Source organism: Vidua chalybeata, chromosome Z (genome assembly GCF_026979565.1).
Source record: "Vidua chalybeata isolate OUT-0048 chromosome Z, bVidCha1 merged haplotype, whole genome shotgun sequence".
NCBI classification, from domain to species: Eukaryota; Metazoa; Chordata; class Aves; order Passeriformes; family Viduidae; genus Vidua; species Vidua chalybeata.
In genome coordinates this window covers 59,563,479-59,585,908 of record NC_071570.1, presented here as the reverse complement: position 1 = coordinate 59,585,908, position 22,430 = coordinate 59,563,479, and the positions used below count along the sequence as shown (strand labels likewise).

Genomic DNA, 22,430 nt, shown 5'->3' with positions numbered 1-22,430 from the left:
TCCTGATTTAGGACACAAAGAGCTTTGGCAGTATACCTGAAAGTACCTGGATGGCATTGGAATTGACATATGACAAACATGAATAGTTAGAAAATAACTGAATAGTTGGAAAATTTAAGCTGGAAAAATAATGAGTGACTATATGTTTAAATACAGTAGAGGAACAAAGTTCTGTCTGTGAGTGCAGTTACAGTTATCACCACAGAGAGTTTTAAATGCCATTTTGCAAACCTGAGTTGTTACTTAATCTATTGTAAACACTTAAACAGAAAGTGCTTCAGTGTTTAAGTTGCCTGTTTTATAAGTAATTTAGTAATGGCCAAAGAAGCAGGTTTGGAGTTTGGAGGTTTTTTTCACTAAAGGAAATAAAGAGGCCATTTCTGCTTGAAAGGGCACATCAGCTTAATAAAGCAGAACCGAAGACTGGCTCACTCATGGTATGAAGAATTGAATTCTGTAGGATGCAAATTAGCAGAATATTGGCAGTCTGCAGAATATTAGAAATTAGCAGAATATCAGCAGTGATTTTATGTAAATTAAATTAAAATAGGGGTAAAGATGGGAGTACTGAAATAAATGCAAGAATCAACACCTACAATAGTAACCAAATACTCTGGCTTGACTGTTTTATTTGCATAGGTAGAATCTACTATTAAAAAAAAAAAGTTAATAATTGAGATTACTAGTGTCACAGATTCCTGAAGAAGCTGTCTTGTACATGTCTTTTGTACTAGATGGTAAGATGCAGATGACAAATTCTTTTTTCAATGAGTTTCATTTCAGTGTGTGTTTCTGTTGTAAGCTCATGGCCAGAATTGTAGCAGTGTTGGAAGATGAGCTTCTCAGCTGAGTGTTACTTTGGCTCAAACTGCCTGAGATATCTGTGTCTTCATTAAATCCCTTTGTGGTGCTCTTTCTTTTCTCTCTGTATCTACAACCAGTTCACCAACATTTATTTCCAAGCAGCAGTAAGCCTGCTTATCACAATCTGAGGTTTATTCACTATGGAGAGAAAACAAAAATGGGATAATTATATTAACCACTTATGTTGTTGGCATAATCTTGTGAGGTGTTAGAAGCAGAATACATTTGCTGAGCTATTGCATGGCAAGCATGGAGGTGAAGAAATGCTACCAACAGCTCTGACCTTTTACTTTTGGAGACCTACAATACCTGTGTCTAATATTTTTGTCTCTTTAATATATTTTCAAATATAGCAAAAGAGAATGAAGTCCCACTGTGAATCTTTACTTGGTAGTATCAGTGAGATTATAGCACAAATCTGAGGAAAAAGAAATCAATTTAATTCACTATCCCTCATTCTTGTTCATATATTCCTTACCATAGTGCTCATATATATTGTTTAAAACCCACCCAGCCTGTGTCATTTTTTGATTAGGGTTTTCCTTGAGTGGAAAACATCTTTAGATGTGATTGAATTTTCTTTAGTGAGAAGTTGGGTGCATGATGACTGTACCCTGAGTTCCCAAGAAAGCCTGTGAAGCAGTTTATGCACGGGACTATTTGACTTTGATAATGCTTCTGGGAGACCAGGTCAGATTGGGTTTAAACAGGATTAGGCTAAAGTAGATATTCCTTAGTTGTATTTTAAGTAGCATGGGATTGATGAGGGGAAAGCAGATTTATGACCCTGGAAAAATTTTGATCCCTCTCAGTCTGGTTTCAGTCTTCAGAGTGAGATTGAGCTGGTTCCTTTGATTGCTGGATTCATATGATGAATATGAAACCCTTACTGATTTGTGTATTTCTTTTAGAATTCCTGACTGACCTCGTCTTGGATGACCAAAGTCTTGGATGTTTTTTTGTCAATTTAGTCATGACAGCAACTTGAGGGAAGTTCAGTGAGTACTGGGTCTAGTGTGAGGATGATGGACAGGCAGGCAGTAGAGGTGAGACCACTACACACAGATTTGCACACACTGCTGAGGAATCACGGTTTCCGTCTCTGTGCTGAAACAGTTTGGTAGCTTCAAGCATGGCAGTGATGCAAAGATTAGCATTTGCCATTGCAACTTTAAGGTTTGCTAACTGAGTATGAGCCAGAAACCTGCAGGTTGTGGAGATAGCTTTACATTTAAGGGGATTCTTTTGCTGAAACTAGTTAGTAACTACATGTCTAGACTTGCCAATAGATAAAGGTCTGACAGTAGCAGCAGTTCACTGGCTTCTCAGCAACATTTTCTAAGCTAGAGTATGGAAATTGTACTATGTTAGGAAATAGCCTAGAGATTCAAGTTAATTTACTCCTCATTTCACCTAAGCAGGGGTGGTTGTATTTGTCATCTGCTGAGGTGGAATCACAGTTCAGCAGAGAGTCATTTCATAGTGTTGGCCAGCCTTCAGTAAATAGAGTCATGTAACACTCACTCTGCAAATAGCTGCTGGAGGCCAAAGGTTATATCAGTGAACAGTAACATTGGGACTTTTACTGACTCCGCCTCTGTTTCCCAGAGCCCCTCATGCTGGTGGGTAAGGGTTGCTGTCCTCAGTGCACAGAGGGGACGACAAAGCATGGAAGGGGTCAGTGAGGACACAGCCCCCAGCTGTGCTATATTAGTGGACTACTGCTACCAGCTGCTTGACTGTCTTACAGCATTAGTTTTACCCTAACTTGTGCAATTGCTTCCTGATTTGGTTTTGGTGAAGTGATCCAAGCCACAAAGCCACATTTTAAAGAGCAACATGACACATCTCGGAGAGGGTGGGTAAGTTACACTACCAGAAGCAGACGTACAACATCTAGGAATATCCCAAGTGCCGACTAACATCATCTTTCAATAAGAGGAGTGCAACATCTGAGTTCTAAACTGCCCCTGGCCGGGATAAGCAGCAGTGCCATGTTCTGGACCCAGCTCTCCTTGCTTCAAGTGTCACTGTGGCAAATCTGCTTTCCCCAAGCTCCAGAGTGGTATCAGGGAGGGTCAGGGAGGAGCAGCAGCCCCTTGGCTGGGCCCTGAACAGGCACTACTCAAGACACAGCTCCACCATATCACGTTGGTGGGCAAAACCAGATGAAGCCTAGAGTTGTCATTTCTACATTTCCCTTACAGCAAATGCTGCCCCAAAAGATCTGTGAACTTTTTTTTTTTTTTTTTTTTTTTTTGCTGCCCCAAAAGATCTGTATGCTTCTCCAGAGGCTAAAATTCACCAGCACCACACTTGGTCCTCATCAGGCTATTAAAATTCGTCAATCACTGGCACTTCAGCTCAGGAAACAATTGTGTCACACCAATGCCAAAGAAGAAAAACACCAATACGCAAGAATACCCATACACTTCTACTGCCTTACCCTTACTCTTAACTTAACCCCTGCACAAGCTTTGACTGGCCTTTTCTCTTTCACTTCATCCCCACTTGTGATAGCACTTTAACAGCCTGAAATAAACGTGTCTGATTTTCTTAAGGCAGACATAATTTGAAAACATGACCTCTGTGTATTTGTGTGTGTGTGTTGTTTTTTAACTCTGGTAAAAGGTTATGCCGAGAACATATCTTTGCAGACCTTATTAGTATTGAAGAAAGTAAGTTCATATATGCACAGCCTGCAGTATAAGTAGTTTGCTGGTTTGGGTTACAAATGTAGAACTGTTTTTAGAAAAGCTAAAAGCAAGAATTTCCACTTCTCTTTCTGCTAAATATGCTTCTTTTTAGGGAATGTTTTGCTAACATCAGTTAAGTTGCTGACTTATGTTTGGGCTGTTTTTAACTAAACACAATTTAGTTAGGTGGAGTATAGAGAAAGAATACTGTTTGAAATCTCTGTTTTTGCAAACCTGCTCATTGTGTTTTTAAAAAGTCTGTTGTTCAAACACACCTGCTTGCTGCCCAGCTCTGTTCTAGGTGAGAGCTGCACATGAAAACCCCTGCCCCATGCTCACCTACCTCAGTCATCTGAAAGCTGTGTATAGAGAAGCAAAGCTTTGTGTTCAGACATCAGATATATGCTTTTGTGTGTCAAAACCTTTTGTGTGTGCAGGATTTACAGCCATGAGCACACTTTATAGCTTTTTTATTTCCTGCTTTAAGGAAAGAGCCATTATCAGCCCACAAATGTAGAAACACAACAAGCTCAGGGGTTTGATTCAGCTTAATACAACCAGTGGCTAACCACAGTCTTCACTGTGCCTCACTTTCCCTCCAGCATGTCAGAAAGTGATTCACAAAAATCATGTGTGGAAAAAGGGTGTCCAGGACAGCCCATCAGAGTCTTCCTGCTGTGGGTTGAGCCCTGACACTGCCATCCCCATGTGAGCAGGAGTCCCAGTTGTCACGCCTCTCAGGAGCCCAGTTCAGGCCTCCTGTGTCACTGCAGCAATCCCAGCTGGTTGGCAGGGCTGTGGGGGTCCCAGCCATGCCTGCTGCAGTGCCAACTCCAGCCCACACAATCCCAGCAAGGCATCCTTGCACCACTGCAAACCTTCCCCAGTGACTCAGCAGCTGAGTAACAGCCTTTTTTTTTTTTCCTCCCTGAGTACTTACAAGGAATTTCAATATAAGGAAACTGCTTGTAGAAAAATACTAAAATAAAATAAACTAACTGGTGTCTTAAGGCTCCTCTTTCCCAAGGCTAAAAACTAAGGGTAAAACGACCCCATTTTTTCAATTAATGAAGTTGTCAGTCACACTGGCTAGTCCCGGAACAAAGTTCCAGGAACAAGTAAATATTTTAGGCATGTGCATTTGTTTTATCTGTGCTGATAGTGCCAAGCTGTGGCACAATCAGGTCACTTTGACCATAAGCTAAGCACCACATCTCAGAAGGATTTTGAGTCGGCCAAAAGGCCAGGGCATGGTGCCCTGGGGCTGTCTATGCCACACCACCACTGTGATAATGGATTTGGAGTTTCAGCAGTATGTGAATGCAGTCAGCAGCCAGGCCCTACCAAGGCCACCATGGAGGGACTGAGCATTTATGCCCACTATATTGTCTCTGCTGGTCCCCAGGACGCTGGGACAAGGGGCTATCAGATGGAAAAAATCCTCCAAGTCACCAAGCAGACCTGAGTCTGCAAGAGGGGAGAACAGCACCTCCTCTGTCACCATTGGTCCAGCATGAGCAGTCTCATGCCCCCACATTAATTGCAAATGCCAGGGAAGACTGAGTTTCACCAAGACACACTGACATCACTTTACCTATGCTCAGAGGCAAAGCACAACAGTGCCACAAAAGCTTGCACAAAGCCCCACAAGTGGCCATGTGGATCATCCAGGAGGGTATTTTGTGCTTCAAGTCCCTTTTTTGATTTTCAAACACTTTTCCTTTAATAACAAGGAAGGTTTAATGTCTGCAGCGTGATTGTTCTTTATAGGGCCTTCACGTGAATTTTGCCTATATCTGATCTGACTTGTGAGAAAAGGGGGAGTAGTTTTTTTCCTGTTTTATGATTTTATGAAGATTTGTAACAAGGAATTTTACATCATGTTTAGGTGACTTGTCATGCAAATGACTGTAATAAGAGGTAAGAGTGTTTGTTCTGTTTTTTATGATGATATAATAAAATGTCAAAATAGGAGTCTCAAAGTCCAGTGTACAATGTTAAGGAGGTGGTTGCTTCAAAGTGCTCACACTCTGCATGGTAAATAGACCAAGCAAAATGCAGAGAGGAGTGTGGGAGCTATTTGTGTCAGCGAGAGATGCCACGAAATTCATTCTCATACTTAATTTTGTCTAATTATTAGTATGGATTTTTGTAGGCAGTGGAATAATCTGCTTATCAAATACCACTTTGAAATACTTCAGCTCTGCCTTTTCTGAAGTTAAACATGTAGCAATTTAGTCAGCACAGTGAGTCACAATTCCAGTAAATGCAAAAGACAACTCAGTGCATTTAGCACTAATATTACAATTAACACTTCAGAAGCCTGCCTAAGTAACAGAACCACCCAAAACAATTATATAGACATTTTTTGTAACCTAGGGGTAGTGTTTACTGAACAGGCAAGAATCCTCCTTATAAAAATCTTTACATGCTGTTGAGACTAGAAATGGTTGGTTAAATTGTGCCTGTAGAAAGGTTTAACTCTTCCAAAGCAGCACAAACACTACAGAGGGGAGCAATACAATGCAGTCTTTCAATGTCTATCAGAGCAAGTTGCTTAGACTTTTGCAAGCAGTCAGCATTGACTTTTTTTCCTCCAGAGAGGGGCAAAGTTGGCAGGTGAATCCTCCAGGCCAAGGGAGGGGCTTCTCTGCCCCCTATCTTGGCAGAGAAGCCACAGTGTCCAGCTGGTCTCTCCTGGGCTCTGCCAAAGACATTAAAAGCAGTGGGGCCATGCTGTTGCTCGTCCTCTAGAGTAAAAGGATGAGTAAGCGCTTTTAAAACACTGTTGTGGTTACTATGAAGTAATTCTTGGTAATGTCTAATACCTTGGATTTGTGACGTTATTTCAAGAGACGGCCAGTTGAAATTTTCATGGTCTTTGCATCTATGAAGATGTTGGGGTTACATGGTAATCTTGGGTTTAGGAAACAATTTACTAATTCTTATCCTTCCTGTTAGTAATACCATGTAGTTCATCCATCCATCCATCCATCCATCCATCCATCCATCCATCCATCCATCCATTCATCCATCCATCCATCCATCCCACATTTGTCACCACAGTGTCTGAATTTTATCAGGACAATTAAAAAGAAATGGTTCTGAGAGCTCATGTGAATAACAGAAGTGAATATGAATCACAACCCAAAGTGGGATTTTTCACCTGCTACCCATGTGAATAATATAATATTGTTAACAACTCTGGCGTTCTTGTGCCCACTCCCTTTGCTGTATTGTTTTCCCCAAATCAATAGTTTTTAATACATCAGAAAGTTATGGGTTATTTTTATTTGAAGATATAAGGGCCAGGGTCTTCAGTGGGATAGCTGAAGGCTTCTGTGAATCCACAGGATGTGTATTATGTAGGAAAAAGAATTGCTTAGGCCAGCTTGATGCCTATTTAGTCCCACAACGTTTTAATATTCTGAGCAGAATTTACAGATAACATTTGCCAGGAGAAAATAGAGTGTTTTTTGCAATGGGTGCAATTTTACTTTTTTTCTTGGGTGTCTTTAAGAACTTTAGAAGAGATAAGTGAAGCAGGAGAGGCAGTGGGGTAGCACTGTCTGAGAGGGACTATTTAGATTAGACTGAAACCCATGATGATGATGACAGGTTGAGTGGGTAAAGATCAGGGGAATGTCAGCAGAGTGGATGTCCTTGTAGGAGTCTGTTACAGACCACATAGCCAGGATGAATAGGCAGATTATTCATTCTACAGGAGGCTGGGAGAAATCTTACAAGCGCTACCCTTGCACTCATGGGGGATTTCAACTTGACAGATATCTGCTGGTAGTTTAGAAAATGAGGGGGTCCATCCCAAATCTCATGACTCAGAAGGATGGTCTCCCCTTTTGCATCTTTACCTTTTCTGTGTCTCCTAGTATGTAATTCTAAATCAATTCTTATCTGATTTTACTTTATATATTTCATTCATTTACTATGTAATGCAGAGAATCTTGCCATTGAAGTTTGTTAAGCTGTGCTTCTGGACCTTTATATTAAAATTGCTTTTTAAATACCTTTGACAGTGATCTAAACCACTCATTTGTGACAACTGTGTACTTCTTTTTTCATCACCCTAAAAGTATATCTACTTTCTTCTCACTCAGCAGCAAACCTCTTTTTGGAAAAAGCTACCAGGCACTTTAAATTAAATCAAATCAAATCACATTTTGCAGGAAAGACCTAGAAAATATTGGAGAGGATTGGCTGCAAGCATAAGCACACCCAAGTCTGGCCTCAATTCCACTTTAGCATCTACAGGCAGAAGTGGCAGCCACTACAGGACAGTAGCAGCTCCCAGAACAGGCAGGGGAGCAGCAGAGAGCTGTCTGTGCACATAAAGTGCATTAAGATGGCTTTTATATGAGAAGAAGTGTAAATGCAGCAATTTGAATTTAATTTGACATTTTGTGATGTCATTGAGATGAGGATGCCCTAGTGGTGGGATCTCCCTGCTCTCCAACAGGCCTCCAGACAGCGTCTGGGCTGCTTCTGTAGGCTGGCTGAGCAACAGGGTGCCCAAGCAACCTCCCAGACTGCCAGCACGGGATTCATCACAGCACTACACTTAAGGGAGCAAGACCCATAGTAAGCTGAGACACTGGGTGTTTAGTACGTGCACAGTGGGAGTTGCTCAGTATGTAAATACTGTTCCTGAAACAACTCTAATCCTGGTCACTCAAATCCACTCTGTGTGTGTTTCACCAGGACATTCAGCTCCAAGGGTGGGTACATGATGAAGACATACGACATGGCCTCACGGGTGCCTCAGCCACCCCTCTCTGACCTGGAAAGGTAAGAGCAGAGGGTTGCAACTCTTCAATATTTAGATTTACACTTACAAAATCTCTGAATCTCTCTTTCTGTAACAGCATCTGCTGCACACAGTTCAAACTCTTCTCTTCTTCCAGTTACCCCTCAAAGCAAGTGAATTTTGTATAACAATGCTGGAAATGCCCAGAGGCAGCCCCTCAACTGGGGTAGGGAGGATTGTGCAGCACTGGCTGCTGTGTCCTGCAAGGCAGTGCTGATCTCATGTGGCACATCTGTTTGCTGCTTCACAAGTCATAAAAATACAACAATGGGGATTCCTTCTCAAAAATAAAAGGCCAGGGAATAATTTTTAGAGCACCAAGAGAATACAGTGAGTATTAATGCTGCCCTTAGCTAGCTGGAATTGATATTTTATATGAATTATCAGCGAAGTTGGGTTTCTGACAGCTGTGAACTTTGACCAGTGTGTTGGAAGGTGAGATTAGTTCAAGCAGTGGCTGAGATGAAAATGTACTACTCTGAATACTTTCAGTTTCTATGAAGAAAAATACTTCTATATTTTGAGATGTTACAACTAACACCAATTATGAAAGGAAGAAGCATTGCTCATATTTCAGCTTGATTTCCTGGCCTTTATGCCATATTTTTAAGGTAATTCCTAAAGGCCATATTTAATTAAAAATAATGCAAGAATGCAGTCACACGCTTTGAAAGGAAGACAGCTGATTACGGATTACAAGCATAGGGCAAGCAACCTGCATTTTGCATTTTAACTATGTTCTTAAGTCATGAACTGCAAATATATTTGCAGTTTAAGCTGAAATATAAATAATCCAGTATCTGATCTCAAACCAAAAGCATTTTTGTTTCTGCTTTACAGTCATGAGAGAAGACTGATAAATTTACATTGATGAAGTACTCAGGATTATTCAGCGACTTTTTGGGGGGATTGCAAATCCTGTTTTCACTTGTACAAACTGCATCAACTCATTGTAGTGAAAAAGGTAATTATATACTGAGATTTACTGAGAGCATACCAAAGGCTCTCCAATTTTCAAATTGACTTGGAAACCCTCTACACCATAAGAATTCTGCTTGCATCTGGGGCTCACACTATTTTAAATGGGTAAGTCTCAACGGAGTACTCCAAGGATTTTTCAAAAGTAAAGTGTCAAGTAGCAGAATTCCCATGCTGAAAGCCTAAATCGACCCTCCTAGTAAGGAAAGTAGTCTATAAAGAAGCTTTCTTTCACCTTCTCTTCTCTGCTGGTTGATGAAAATACAGAACAGCTTTATTTCTTGTGCATAAAATTTTGAGAAAGTTGATAACAGCTTGCACATAATTCTCAACATTTCAGTATAAAATTCCTCAGTGTGTAATTAGTGGTCCTCTTGTGGCAGTTTTTGTTTTAAGAAAATCCACTTCTGGTGAGTTTCAGAGCTACTTAAACTGGGGAGATTTTTATGCCTAGGCTTTGAAAAGTAAGAAAGTGAAGAAACACTTCAAAGGAGATGTGACTCTTTTGTTAAGCAGAAGAAGCAAGCATTTCAGGACAGTATACTTCAACACAAAAAAAAATAAATAAAGTGGCTACTGAAGCACTGGCTTTGATTGATGAAGCCAACAAATCTGGTAATAAAGATACATCAAAACCTGTAAGAGCTTTGAATCTGAAAAAAGATCCCCTAAAATAACATTGTACATACGACGCAGAGTCTGCAAATTCCTGTGATGGGGAGTTGTCCAGGTTCCCCAGAGAATAGGGTATGCTGCAGCGTATTTTATTGTTCATTAGTCAGCTTGTCAGCTTTCTCTTTCTTCTCAGAAGTCAAATACAGAAAAAGACAAGGGTTGGTGTAAATACAAGGCCTCTTTATTTTGTTTCAACAGTACATGACTTCCTATTTAGCATGATCAAAACCAAGCAGAACAGTGAAAATCACATATACCATTTCTCCTAATACAGAGTTCTTCCTTGAAACTGCACAAGTACAAAAGGAAGGATAAATTCAACAACATTAACTCCAGTTAGGCATTTTCACATGAACCAGAGCTTATGCACAACAGGTGACAAGCAGACAAATCAGCATCAGAAAAACTTACTCCAGCAAGATGTGAACTCTCCTTTGGGGAAAGAAAATTTGTCTTGAAGCAAGGGATGTAAACATCCTCAGATAAGAATCACATACTAATGCTTTCTAAAAGCTTAATCACTAAAAGTTGTTAGAGGAGTACACGACCCAGCTCCAAAGCCACAAGGCCAGACAGGATGCAGTTTACAGCCTTCAGCTGTCACCAAAACTTGCCCCTTCTCCTGCAGGCTTATCTCCAGTGTGTTGTTCCTAAATATGCCTAGCAGCCCTTGGCCAAGGAAAGCTGCTGATGGCATAAATGCAGATCACAGTAAAACATCCTTATGTGTTTGTGAGCTGCTCACACATTATATCCTAGCCTTGACTGAGTTCAATTGTTATTAGTTGACTCAAGTCATTAAGCCAATTCATTGAGTCTAAGAGCTGCTGAAACATTACAACATCTACCTGGTGGGGCAAATATTTTGTGTTGAAGCATTAGGCAGACTGGTGTAAGATTGCCCTTTATCCTTATCCTTCTCCCAGCTCCACTCTTTACCATAGTTATTTTCAAACTAAGACTCAGTCTATGAGAAACCACAAACCAATACCGGAATTAAAGCTAATACATGCTTACGAGTCATGACAGAGCAAAGAAGTGAGGATCTAGGCATGACTAATGCATTCACGTCTGCAGAAGTGACTGCCTCTGCAGAAGCCGCAAAGGACCTTTTGGTTGGAGCACACTGATTCTGGGTATTTTCTAAGAAAGAATTTCCACTGAAGTTTCCAGGAAACTGCCTCCCAAAAACATTGCTCAGGCTTTCCACATAAACTAACAATTCTATTAACTTCAAACAACAGATTGTTGTTAATGGTGCTTTTGGCTTCCCAGGAATGTCCTTTTGGCTTCCCAAGAATGGTGTTTGTTGCTTTTGTTACTCTTTTTCATACCTAGAAGATGTCATTTGCTGGTTTCTCTGTTGAGAAAAACGTCAGTTGTTGCACATACAGTGCTTAAAACCCCCACAGATTTAAGCCAAAGTCCTAGCATCTAGAAGTTCAGTACTAGATATATGATTGTGTGATTTAATATGTATTTATTGGTCTCAGCAATGAGCTTAATTTCTAAACAATGTGATATTTAAAACAGTTTGTATTCAGTCACTTCAGTCACACCAGACTGTCTGAACTCAGTTATTACTGCATCACCATGCACATGAAAGGGAATGATGTCTGGAGCATGCATGAACAAAAATTCTTCACTGGGACCAGACTAATTCAGCCTCTGTTCTGGCCAGTGCTAAATGTTTCACAGGGCAGGTGTAGATAAAACATAATATGCCCTTACATTGTTTCCTCTGGAACCATTACAGGTAATTTTGATTTAAACTTGGAGCCGAGCTCTAGAAGTTGTGAAGAGTTACATAATTATTCCATAAGCAGGTATTTGGGCTTCTACTATTAAGCATGTAAGCAACGGCTTTGGGAACTTAGTCAGGTTTTGGACCTCCATGACTTTTAGAAGGAATGACATCCATGATCTAATGGAACATTACCTCGGAATGTATATTTTTTTCAGAGCATTTCACACCTAAAATTTCACTGGCCTGTCATCTTCTTTTTATGAGTTCCTCAGATCGATCTCCTTTCTACTTTGCAGAATTTTGTATTCTGCTCCAGTATTTTCAAATGTCTTCTGAAATTAATTTTTTAGCTCTCCTTGGGGTGGTGCCATGTAGGCCAGGAGCTTATTCTGTGACTCTACACTATCATTTTACAGGTGAGTTGACTCCTAACACATACCAGGCTGCAAATAAAGCAGCATAGTTTATTAATGAAAATACAGAACTTTAAAATATGTCTACCTTATCATCTGTTATGGATTGTTCCTGGAAATGCTTAAAGCAGTATTTTTAAACAGCTTGTCTGAGTAATGACCTTAATATCTTTTCCTTTTAAAACCGAGATATTCTTTGAAAGAACTTGGGCTTAAGTATTCTTTTTAAATTAATAATCAAGAATTACTATGTTCTTTTTTGCTCAATTTAACTGAAGATATTCAACAGTAATTCCTCTTACTAACTTGCATTATCATAATTATATTTGAAAAAAAATCTATTTATCTGCACTTCTTTTTACATTAAATGTTAGCATGCAAGTTCATAAAACCGTTGTATTTTTTTCCGTTCATGAGTGCATGATCAGGCTCAGAATTTTAGACAGGGTAATTTTAAAGTTCCCTTTTCTAAAAGAAAGCCAACTTACTGAAAATTTCAGTACAGTGAAAAAATACACTCTTTTTCCCCTACAAAACCTTAGGATTACACAAAAATACAGCATAAATATAAATATTAGGCCAAGGCAACATTTTAAAGTGCAGAACTCCACTTGCCACACATGAATAATTCAAATAATGCTGCATAATGCATAGGCAATTCTTACTAGTATTTCAAAACCTAAAGTGACACAATGAGATAAACATGTAACAGTAATTCAAATGCATTCTATTTATAACAAATAAGTGCTCATCTGACCATAGAACACAGTAAGCATATTGTTCCAACAAGCAAGCTCTACACAAGTACCCTTTTTTTTCCCTTTGTCTGAATGGCGTGCTACCATTGAACATAAAGACATATTAAGAAAGAAAGATCTCATACACCATCTAGTAAGAAAACTTGTGGGGAGAGACATCTGGAATCTGAAAAATGTACATTTTTCCAGAGATTTTATGTTTAATAAACCAATTTATAGTGTCATGTTTTTCAATTTATACTGACTGAAAATTATTCCTCTCTTTTCTTCCACATACTCATATCCCCTTAATGTCCAGTTGTTTCATTTTAAGGTTGGGGTATTTTTGGTTGTTTGGTTTTTTTGGGCAGGTAGTGCTGGGGAAAAGGGAGGAGGGTAGAAGAGGTTTCCTTCAATTTGTATTCAGCTACTAAGTTATGTGATGGCAGGAGAACAGATGAGGAATAGATCAAGTTCTAGCTTCTATTAGCATTTTGGTTTGAGACAATAGTGTTCTTCTAAATCCCCAACCATTGTCCCTTGTTGAACCTTGGTTCAGTTTGCAGGGTGGTTTTGGTGTAATAAGAATTAAGCTTATTTTGGAGAAAACTGCACTGGAGGCTCAGCTGCCTTCCAAATATACTCCAGTCTCTAAAAGAGACACTAAGAATCTGAACCCATTACTTGGCCTGCTTCAAAGTGCATATGCAGTAGGGACATCTATCCAAGGAAGCATATATGTAGTCTTGAGATGCATATAGTGTACATGTGTAAGTCTCAGCAGTAACCACTTTTATCCACTGATTCTCTGATTCTCCCCCACCAAATCAAACACCATGTTAATCTACACACAGGCACAGAGTCTCAAGGACCAAGACTTCAGAGTGGGATCCTTAGTGATCCTTAGTAAGTAATTTTCTCTAAATTACTTCAGAGAATTCTGACTACTACATTCTTTGTATGACCTAAAACCTTTAAATTTTTTGTGCATAAGCCATCTTCCACTGAACAAGCTTTTGGGACTGCCTCAGATGACCCCACTTAGCTTTTCTGGCAGCACATTTTTTCTTTATTCAGATCTATTTAAATGTTGCTGTTAAAAGACCCTCAGTTTATTTTTTATATGAACTCCTCCACTGGCCTCCTCAAACATCAAATTCAGACTTCTTTCCTTTACCTCTAAACACCTCAGCATTTAATGTAATGCTATCCATCTTGGGCCTTGCTCCTCCTGGTCTTGGGCATTGCAGAGTGCTGCAGGCAGCCTATGCACTACCTGCAGGCAGAGCTCCTCCTCTAGCTGAGATTCTTAAAAAGATGATTTTCCACTGCTATGTCTGGGTAATTTCTAGATACTAGACATAGAAAACCTATAATCAAAAGAGAAGTTCCTACCTTGTCCCTGAATTTAACAAGAATCAAACTACTCATGACCCAGTAAAAACTCAGATACAAAGCTCACTGGAAGCAGTTATTCTAGAGAGTCCCTTTGTAATTGGGACAGCAGTGTAGTCCTGAACTTGTTGAAGTTTTAATGTGTTCTCATATTGCAAATAAGCAACCTGTCCACTCCCAAAAGTATTTTAAGAATTGCTGAACCCTTTTCTTAAAAACACCACAAAATAATGGGAAAACAATAAAGTTAGAGACAGTTAAGACTACCAGTAAAATAAAAGCATTGATTTAATTCATAGCTCTGAAGGCAAAGAAGTAGGGCAGTAGCATACATTGTACACAAGGCTGTGTGAACTCTCTTCACCACAGGAAAGCCAAAGCTGAAAACCATGTAATTCCCTAAAAATAGTTTCAAACATTAACTGGGAGGATTAAAACATGTGTCTCACAGTTCTTTGGTTTTGAAATGTGAAATTTGGTCAATTAAATTCATGTCAAAATTCATGAGAAAAAATGTCCCTGAATCAGGAAAGCAAGTTAAAGAGCTGAAGGCTGTTATTTGCTGAACAAGTGTGCTACTGTGTAGGTGACTGGGACACATGAAAAACACAATGGTTGAGAAAACACCCTGATGGAATGTGTAAATCTTAATCCTTAGATCTTGACTCCTAAAGCCTTAGAAGTCTTGGAACATAGTGGGTAGGAAGGCTGTACCTCAGCATGCAGTGGCACGGTGCAGCAACCGGGAAGATACCTCTGCCAGCTTTCAGTGAGTGGCTGCATCCAGGTGATGTCTGCAAGACACCTCCTGGTTATTCCCTGCTGTTTGGTACAGCCCCTCAGCTTTGGCAAAAAAAACACATTGAACAGACTGTACTGCTTTAAGTGCCCAAATTAACTGTTACACTTCCCCTTGACGCTATGCTGTCTCATGTAGGCATAATCATAACAATACATAAGCTCTGAAAATTCTTTTAAAATCAGAACATTATGAGTGGCATTGGCCAAGCACTCTCTCTGAAGTAGACATGAAGTGAAACTTTGGTGCAGTGACCTCCCTTGTTTTGTGAACAGAGGTAAGTCCTATATCCCCAGGCAGTGAGATAAAAGTGCAAAACAAGGCTTAGTGAAGTCAAATAAGTTTGAAGTATGCCTTAAAACGATATTCAACACATGTTTACAGTATCTAAATATAATATTGGTCTCTAATGACCCTGAAATTAAAGCTTACATTCTTTGTGTTGCAAAAACATTAAAAAAAAAAAAAAAAAAGCCATTTTAGGAAAGGAAGTAGGAAGTCACATAGATTTACCAAAAAAAATAAAAAACAATAAGGGCATATTTTTTTTACCTGGAATCCTGGAATTGTACAGGGCTGTAATTATGCCACATTGAAAAACATAAAAAGCACAGTAAAGATTAGCTGCTTTCTTCGTGATGATTTTCACCTCGAGTCAAAAGTGGTAATGGCCAGAACGAGACCATTTCTCTTGGATATTTTCAAATACATTCGCTTCCCTTACAGAAAGGAGAAAGGATGTCTTCATATCATCCTGTCTGAACAGTCAGGAGCAAATGAGTTTGGGAAGATTCTGCAGGATGCTGAACTAAATTAAGCACTCCCTCTAGTCCAGAAAACCCTCTTAATTTGTTTGCCTTTGTGATATCTTAGTGCCTGCTTCTAATTTAACAGAAGTTTCATTCAGCCATCACTAAGATCAAAGTAATTCAATGGAATGTCTGACTACAAATGACAATTCTACACTTTTAAGTGAAGACCCTTATTTATTTATAAACACACACTCCTGACTTAACTCGTCTTAAAAAATGTTTTAAATTTTTTTTTTAAAGCTCATACGAAAAACTGAAAACTACATTCTCCAAAAGGACACTGATTTTTTCCATACTTGATAATAATATTATGGAAATTGCATTCTTCCATGATATTCATTACCTGGAAAATCAATTTACAAGCACTGGGGTTTTTTTTTAAATGCCTATAGAAAATGAGCATCTGATTGTTCCACATAATGCTTCCTATACTATTATTAAACAGAGCAGCAGGTGCCCTCTTTAAATAAGGTATTTATCAAATACCCTATCAATGCACAAATGCTATTTTTATGAAGAAATTTAAATAGCCATTCCCTCTACAACTGTGAAAATTTCAGTATAGTAATTCTTGAAAGGTCTAGCAAAATTTTCAATGTATACAAATTTTCAATGTATGCAAGAGATTTTAACATTATCCAAAAGTGAGGTGTCATTCCTGATGATCAGGCACTGTGTTTAATCAATCTTTTCCAAATTAGATGCAGAATGATCAGCAGAGTATTTTGCAAACAGAAAATGGATTTATACAGAGCTTGAAAAAGGAACCACTTGCTTTCCAGCCACATACACTTCAGAAATATTCCGATCATCACCTGAAATAACATGGTCAAAACTGAGATTTGCACATAAATACAAACACTGATTTAATTAATGACAATTATGCAGTCTACAAAAACAGTTTTGGAACACATTACTTGCAGCAACCATTTCCTAGAACTTAGAAAGTCCATTTGGAGAGAAATAGTCAAGGCTACCACAAAAACTAATAAATATTTTAGCAACACATGTGTTTAAAAAAAAATAAACATAGCATTCAGCTGCTGCAATAGTGTCATAGATTTTCTGTATATTCAGTAGATCCAAACCCCAAAAAATATTATGTATCTGTACAGAAAATTATTTGATGCACAGTATCTGAATTGGCTTGGGAACCAGCCATCAAGAAAGCTGGTGTGACCCAGAAATCACCTCAGAAAGGCAAAAGTCTCATTACAGCATGACACAGCCGCAGCCACAGTTGGCACCAGGCACCTCAGCATCACAACAGAGCAGCAGCGCAGCCCTGGTCTGGACACTGCCCGGACATATTTACAAACAATTATAAACCAGTTTTTATTTATTAATGTCAAATATTAATGCTAATTATTTGGGACATGTTAATGTTCATATAAGATTTGAATAAACATATTTAATTACTGCAAACAAATGTATACCTACTTATGTAAAATTAATTTATTATTAACCCCAACATTAATTTAGACATTTGATGTAGGAAATGAGAATTCAACTTGAGCTGAAAATCAAAACATACCTAGATACAGGAACTTCTGGAGAGTGTCCTTTAAAAAAATGGGAGAAAACAAATTCAGAAAGCAGTATCTGCTGTCCCGGATCATAATCATTTGAAGCTTGAAAGAACTGATAAAAACACTTCTCCTAAATATTCCTAGTAACATTGAAATAAAAACTTAACATACATAATTTACTTTTTGAAAACAAGGCAAAATTTAAACTTTTGTAAAGTGCTAAGGACCAATAACTTAGCTTAAAAAGTTTAGATTTAAACTCTAAAAATAATTATTTTTACAGAACCAGAATTGTTTCCAGGCAGTCTGACCACATCTATAAATTCAAGTAACTGCTCTTAACTATCTTTTTTAGTCAGAGTAGGCTTTTGAATGAGAAGGTTTTTCCATACCATAAAACCAACACTGCTTTAATGTTAATATAAAAACTGTGCTTTTAACTCAAATTAGCCATCTTGAGTGCTTGCTTCATTTTGTAACAGAAATGTAGAAAAGGCAACCTAACCTTTCTCTGGGAAAAGGCTGTAATTTTTCAATCTGAACTCTAAGGATTGACTAAAAATAAATTGCTTATTCTTGGCTGCCATTTGTCACTGCAAATGCATAACTGCAATTGTCATCTTGGGCTAATAAAACTTGCATTAAAAATATTACAGGCATGTTTGCTCATAGTGTTATGGCACTGTCATTGGGGTCAGCAAGATTCTGAAGAAAAAAAAAAACATAGAAAACCTAGGCTGAAACACAGACAGCAGGGGTGTAGTACACCCCATTCCTGTCCCCAGAATCACTCTCAAGAGACCTTTTCTGTCTGTATCATGAGCCTTCCCCACATCACTTCCATTAATGTTTTGAGCATCAATCCTGTTCTGATTACCTCAAAATCATCAGCAGAGAACAAGTCAAAAGGGCTATCTGAAGCCTTCGTGTTGATTAGCAGTGCATCAAATTCTTTTCCCACCTGAAAGTTTCCAATCACATCATCCAGTCCTAGAGCTGAGGAAGAAAATAAGCTCATAAACACGTCTTCAGCACCAGCCTCCTTCCACCATGTAGAAGTACCTGGCAACTTACTTGAAATATTCATAACACAAACAAAAATTTAGATGATTACAAGGAAAAACTCAAAACCAAACTGTATAGTATGTTAGCACCTGAGCTCTTAAGAGACTTAAGAAACAATAGGTTATATTCCAAAAACATTCAAACTCCAAACGGGGCAATGAAATTAAGTCAGAGAAACAGTAAAGCATATAATAACACTCACCTTGCTAAGGCAGTATTAGACTGCATTTTTTAAAAAAGTTTAAGCAATTTTGAAAGGTTATATAGATGTATTGCAATAATAATATATAGTAATATGCTAATAAAAGAGGTATCCAGTGAGCAATTGCAATTAGCAGGAAAAAAAGAATAATATGGTGTGGAAAAATAATCATAGCCAGTCTGAAGGCCTCATACCTACCTGTATGGCTAGCCTCATGGTCTATTATTTAGCTTTATTTTTTCAAAGTTTCATTGTGCATGAAACTGCATGTCCTGAAAACGTACAAATTCATCTTCAGAGACTGGGTGCTTGCAAGTGCTTAGAATAACTAAAGAGAAGCCTTTGTGCCTCTTTAGAAATAAATTAGAACCATTTTAAGTTATGGAAAGCATCTGTGAATTATTTTTTTTCCAATACTCTGAAATTAAGTCATCAAAAAGTATAATAACTGCAAATAATTTATTTGTTTTCAGATTGCACTGATAAAGGAAATTCAGTCTTGAAGTTACTTTAAGAAGTCATTGAAGTTTGTGAGTGGCAGAAATATCACACTATCTTAAAGACATTTAAACTACTACAAATTCTGAAATATTTTGATTACCTACTAGTTTCAACTAAAATGATCTTATGTTCCTTCACGTTTTTGAGCAGAATGCAATTTTTAGATTAAACACAAGAGGGTGATAAGTGTTTAGGAGCCTTAACAAAGCAAACTATTAAAAAAAAAAACACTCATTTAAATTTCTGCTACTGAAATTTTCCCTTTCGGTATCCAGGCTACTGGAAGCTTGTAGAAGTGATTTATATTCTACCCTTAAAAGTGATTCAGTAAGGATAAAACAGCTTAAAATCTATATAAAAAACTAACACTTTACTAAGGAAATCTAATGTAGAAAAAGCACAAGACTAGCTGGGAAGGGAAACCACATATGAGTTTGGGATTTTTATAAGTCTTCCTTTCTGTGTCTCAGCTAATTTATTCTCACACTTTGTGGAATAGTATATATTGCAGGAAAAAGAATACTATTTGTTCCCTGCTCATCTTCTGTCTTCTCTATTTCCACCATTACACTCTCCAGGAATTCAAACACAGTTCTGAGAAGACCTGATTGGCGACATTTTCACTACATCTTTTAAGCTTCCATTAATAATACCCAATGGAGCTTTTTGGAAGCTACAGACAGGTTACACTGAGAAGATTTAGGACCAGTGCTCTAGAAGGTAGTGAGCTCATTTCTGCTAACTGAAACAATAATAGATTTTCACTTTCGTGTGGATTTCCTCTCTGCTAAATCATACCAGTTCTGCTAAAACTTTTTTAATTGTATCTATTTTTATGTGCACACTGACTACAGCAAAAATGGTTCTCCAAAACTGGATAGCCCATATACTATATGATTGTATTCTGCAAATGCAACTGTGTTTTGAACAACCATGGTGAAAAGCCTGGTTTTCTGCTTTTCCCTGAGTGAGAAGTGATTTGCATGATGTTTTGATTTGCAACAAACTGCCTCACTGACAGCTCAAAAAGCACAAGCAAAATTAGAAACTGATGACAAATAGAATGCATGACTTTACAGTAATTGCAGTTTTTCTTCTAGGTGATGATTGCTGAGAAAACAAATTTCCAGCTGGTACAATAAATAGACAAGCACTTACAGCCTTATGACTAAGAAGTCTGAGGATCTTTGCAAACCAAATGTACAACCCTGAAAAGCCATTAAGATTTTGTTATTAAACTCTCAGCATTAATAGAGTATTCTTCTCTGAAAAGCCTATTATGCGTATGAGAATCAGAAGGATTACCTCTGCCTACCAGTTAGATTTCACTCTGGCACCAGAAAATCTGTGAGTCTCCCATAAAGACATGGAGACATATAATCAAAGAGAGCTGTAGCTGTCTGTGTGCACACTAAAGAATTTTCTTCTTACCTTGGCTTCCTCCCAGAGTGGCTAGCTGAAAGGCTTCTTCAACAGTTAGTCCGGTTTCATTCACTTTATTGATCTGAAGGCTATTAGATGCCACCATTGTTTTCCTTATAGCATCAAGCATAGAAGCTGAATATCCACCTGCAACATCTAAAAGGGATCAGAGCCTTAAGTTACAAGCTTTGGGTATAATTCTCTATGTTAAATTTCTATAAGTTTTAATTCAAAGTTAGGAAGCAACATACTTGTTGGGTAAACCAAGAAGTTCTACAGTTAAGCACTGTCTCTGAAGGCATAATTCCCAATAAAGGTGCTCTCACACACAGTCAGGTGAATAGAACACAACACAAAAACAGAAACCTGAAAAGTTGATGTTCAAGCCCTGTTTAAGGTCACAACAGCAACAAAAACTCTTAATTAATTTTTTGAATTTGTTTTAAAACAGTTTTGGACCAACCCTAGATTTCAATAGTCTAGACTTCCTTAGGTGGAGAAAACAGAGGAGGATCAAAAGCTGGAGACATGCTGACTTTTAAATATGAACAGGTGAATGTATCTTCCTAAGATACATTTCCAGAAGAAACCACTTTCAGAGGAAACTACTAACCTGTGCCAAGACCAAGCTTCACATTGTGTTCAAGAACCTTTTGCACATTTAAGACACCACTGCGCATCCTGGATTGGAAGAAGAAACATGTTCTGTGTGCTACATGCAGAAAAAGCTCAGGAAAAGCAGGGCTGCAGAGCCATTTTATGATAAAGACTCTCCCTTAATTTGTACACAATTTGGTTTATTTATTCTGTCTGTACACCATGCAGTATCTCATGTCTACTCAACAGAAAGAAGACTTTTTAGTCCATTTCCCCAAAACATTAGCAGATTTCAGTGGGAAGGGAGATGCCACTGACATCTACCACTGACAGAACAGTCAAAAGAAATACATTTTTAGAAAATAAATATTTATATAGATATGGATATAGATACAATAACTAAACTGAAAGACCACAAATTGGTCTAGGGCATGCTAGGCAGAAGTGGATAATGAATGGTCATGTTCAATTCAATATGTCATTTATGGTGTAATGAGGTATCATATAGCTTCTATATCATAGCTCTGCAATGGTAGCATCGACTCAGGGTACTACACAAACAACAGCTTTATTTAATTGTACACCATTCCTATTTTTTTCTTTAACTTACGAAAAGTTAGAATTGGGGCAATGTGAAATTGCAGCTCCACGAAGACTAAAAAGTTTCAGCTCTTCTTCAGAAAGATGACAGGCATGTGCCATCACAGTCTAAAGAAAAAGAGAATCACAAATTTACTCAATATTTAATTTACTTTTGTGGCTATGAGGTTTGCTGCACTGCTTTAAATAGCCAAAAAGGACACTTCACCATTTTGTGGAATTAATGCACTTCTTGAATTAAGCTCTTAAAACCCACAAGGGAAAAACCGATTAACATCAGTGTGCCTGACATATCATTCCTTCAGCTTTTTTGCATTTTTTAAACATGAGAATACAGGGTACTTGCTCTTGTAGTGACTGCTGTGATGGAAGACAAAAGCGAGAACTTCCCAGTTGTCCTAGCACTGTAGCAAGCTTATAATTTATATTTTGTAGCTAACACAGATATTAAGTACTGGGGCTAGGAATACATCAGATAAAACGGAAGATGCATGTACACTTAGCATGTTTCCTATTAGCTCTCTAAAGGTTTGCACCAGGGAAAGAGAGATTAAATATTCTTTATGTAACATATAA

General features: G+C 38.2%; 1 protein-coding gene across 2 annotated transcripts in view; it reads right to left on the bottom strand.

Annotated features, from left to right (window-relative positions):
- Window positions 1–10,194: 10,194 nt before the first annotated feature.
- The window catches only part of GDA (guanine deaminase), a 29,924-nt gene continuing 17,688 nt past the window's right edge, over window positions 10,195–22,430 (bottom strand). For both annotated transcript variants that reach the window (XM_053931870.1, XM_053931869.1), the window contains 6 exons: window positions 21,865–21,962; window positions 21,271–21,338; window positions 20,667–20,813; window positions 18,345–18,463; window positions 17,473–17,500; window positions 10,195–16,753 (listed from right to left, as the gene is read on the bottom strand). In XM_053931870.1, coding sequence (XP_053787845.1) covers window positions 16,683–16,753; window positions 17,473–17,500; window positions 18,345–18,463; window positions 20,667–20,813; window positions 21,271–21,338; window positions 21,865–21,962 — 531 coding nt within the window. In that variant the 3' untranslated portion in view covers window positions 10,195–16,682. The remainder of the gene's footprint in view (window positions 16,754–17,472; window positions 17,501–18,344; window positions 18,464–20,666; window positions 20,814–21,270; window positions 21,339–21,864; window positions 21,963–22,430) is intronic.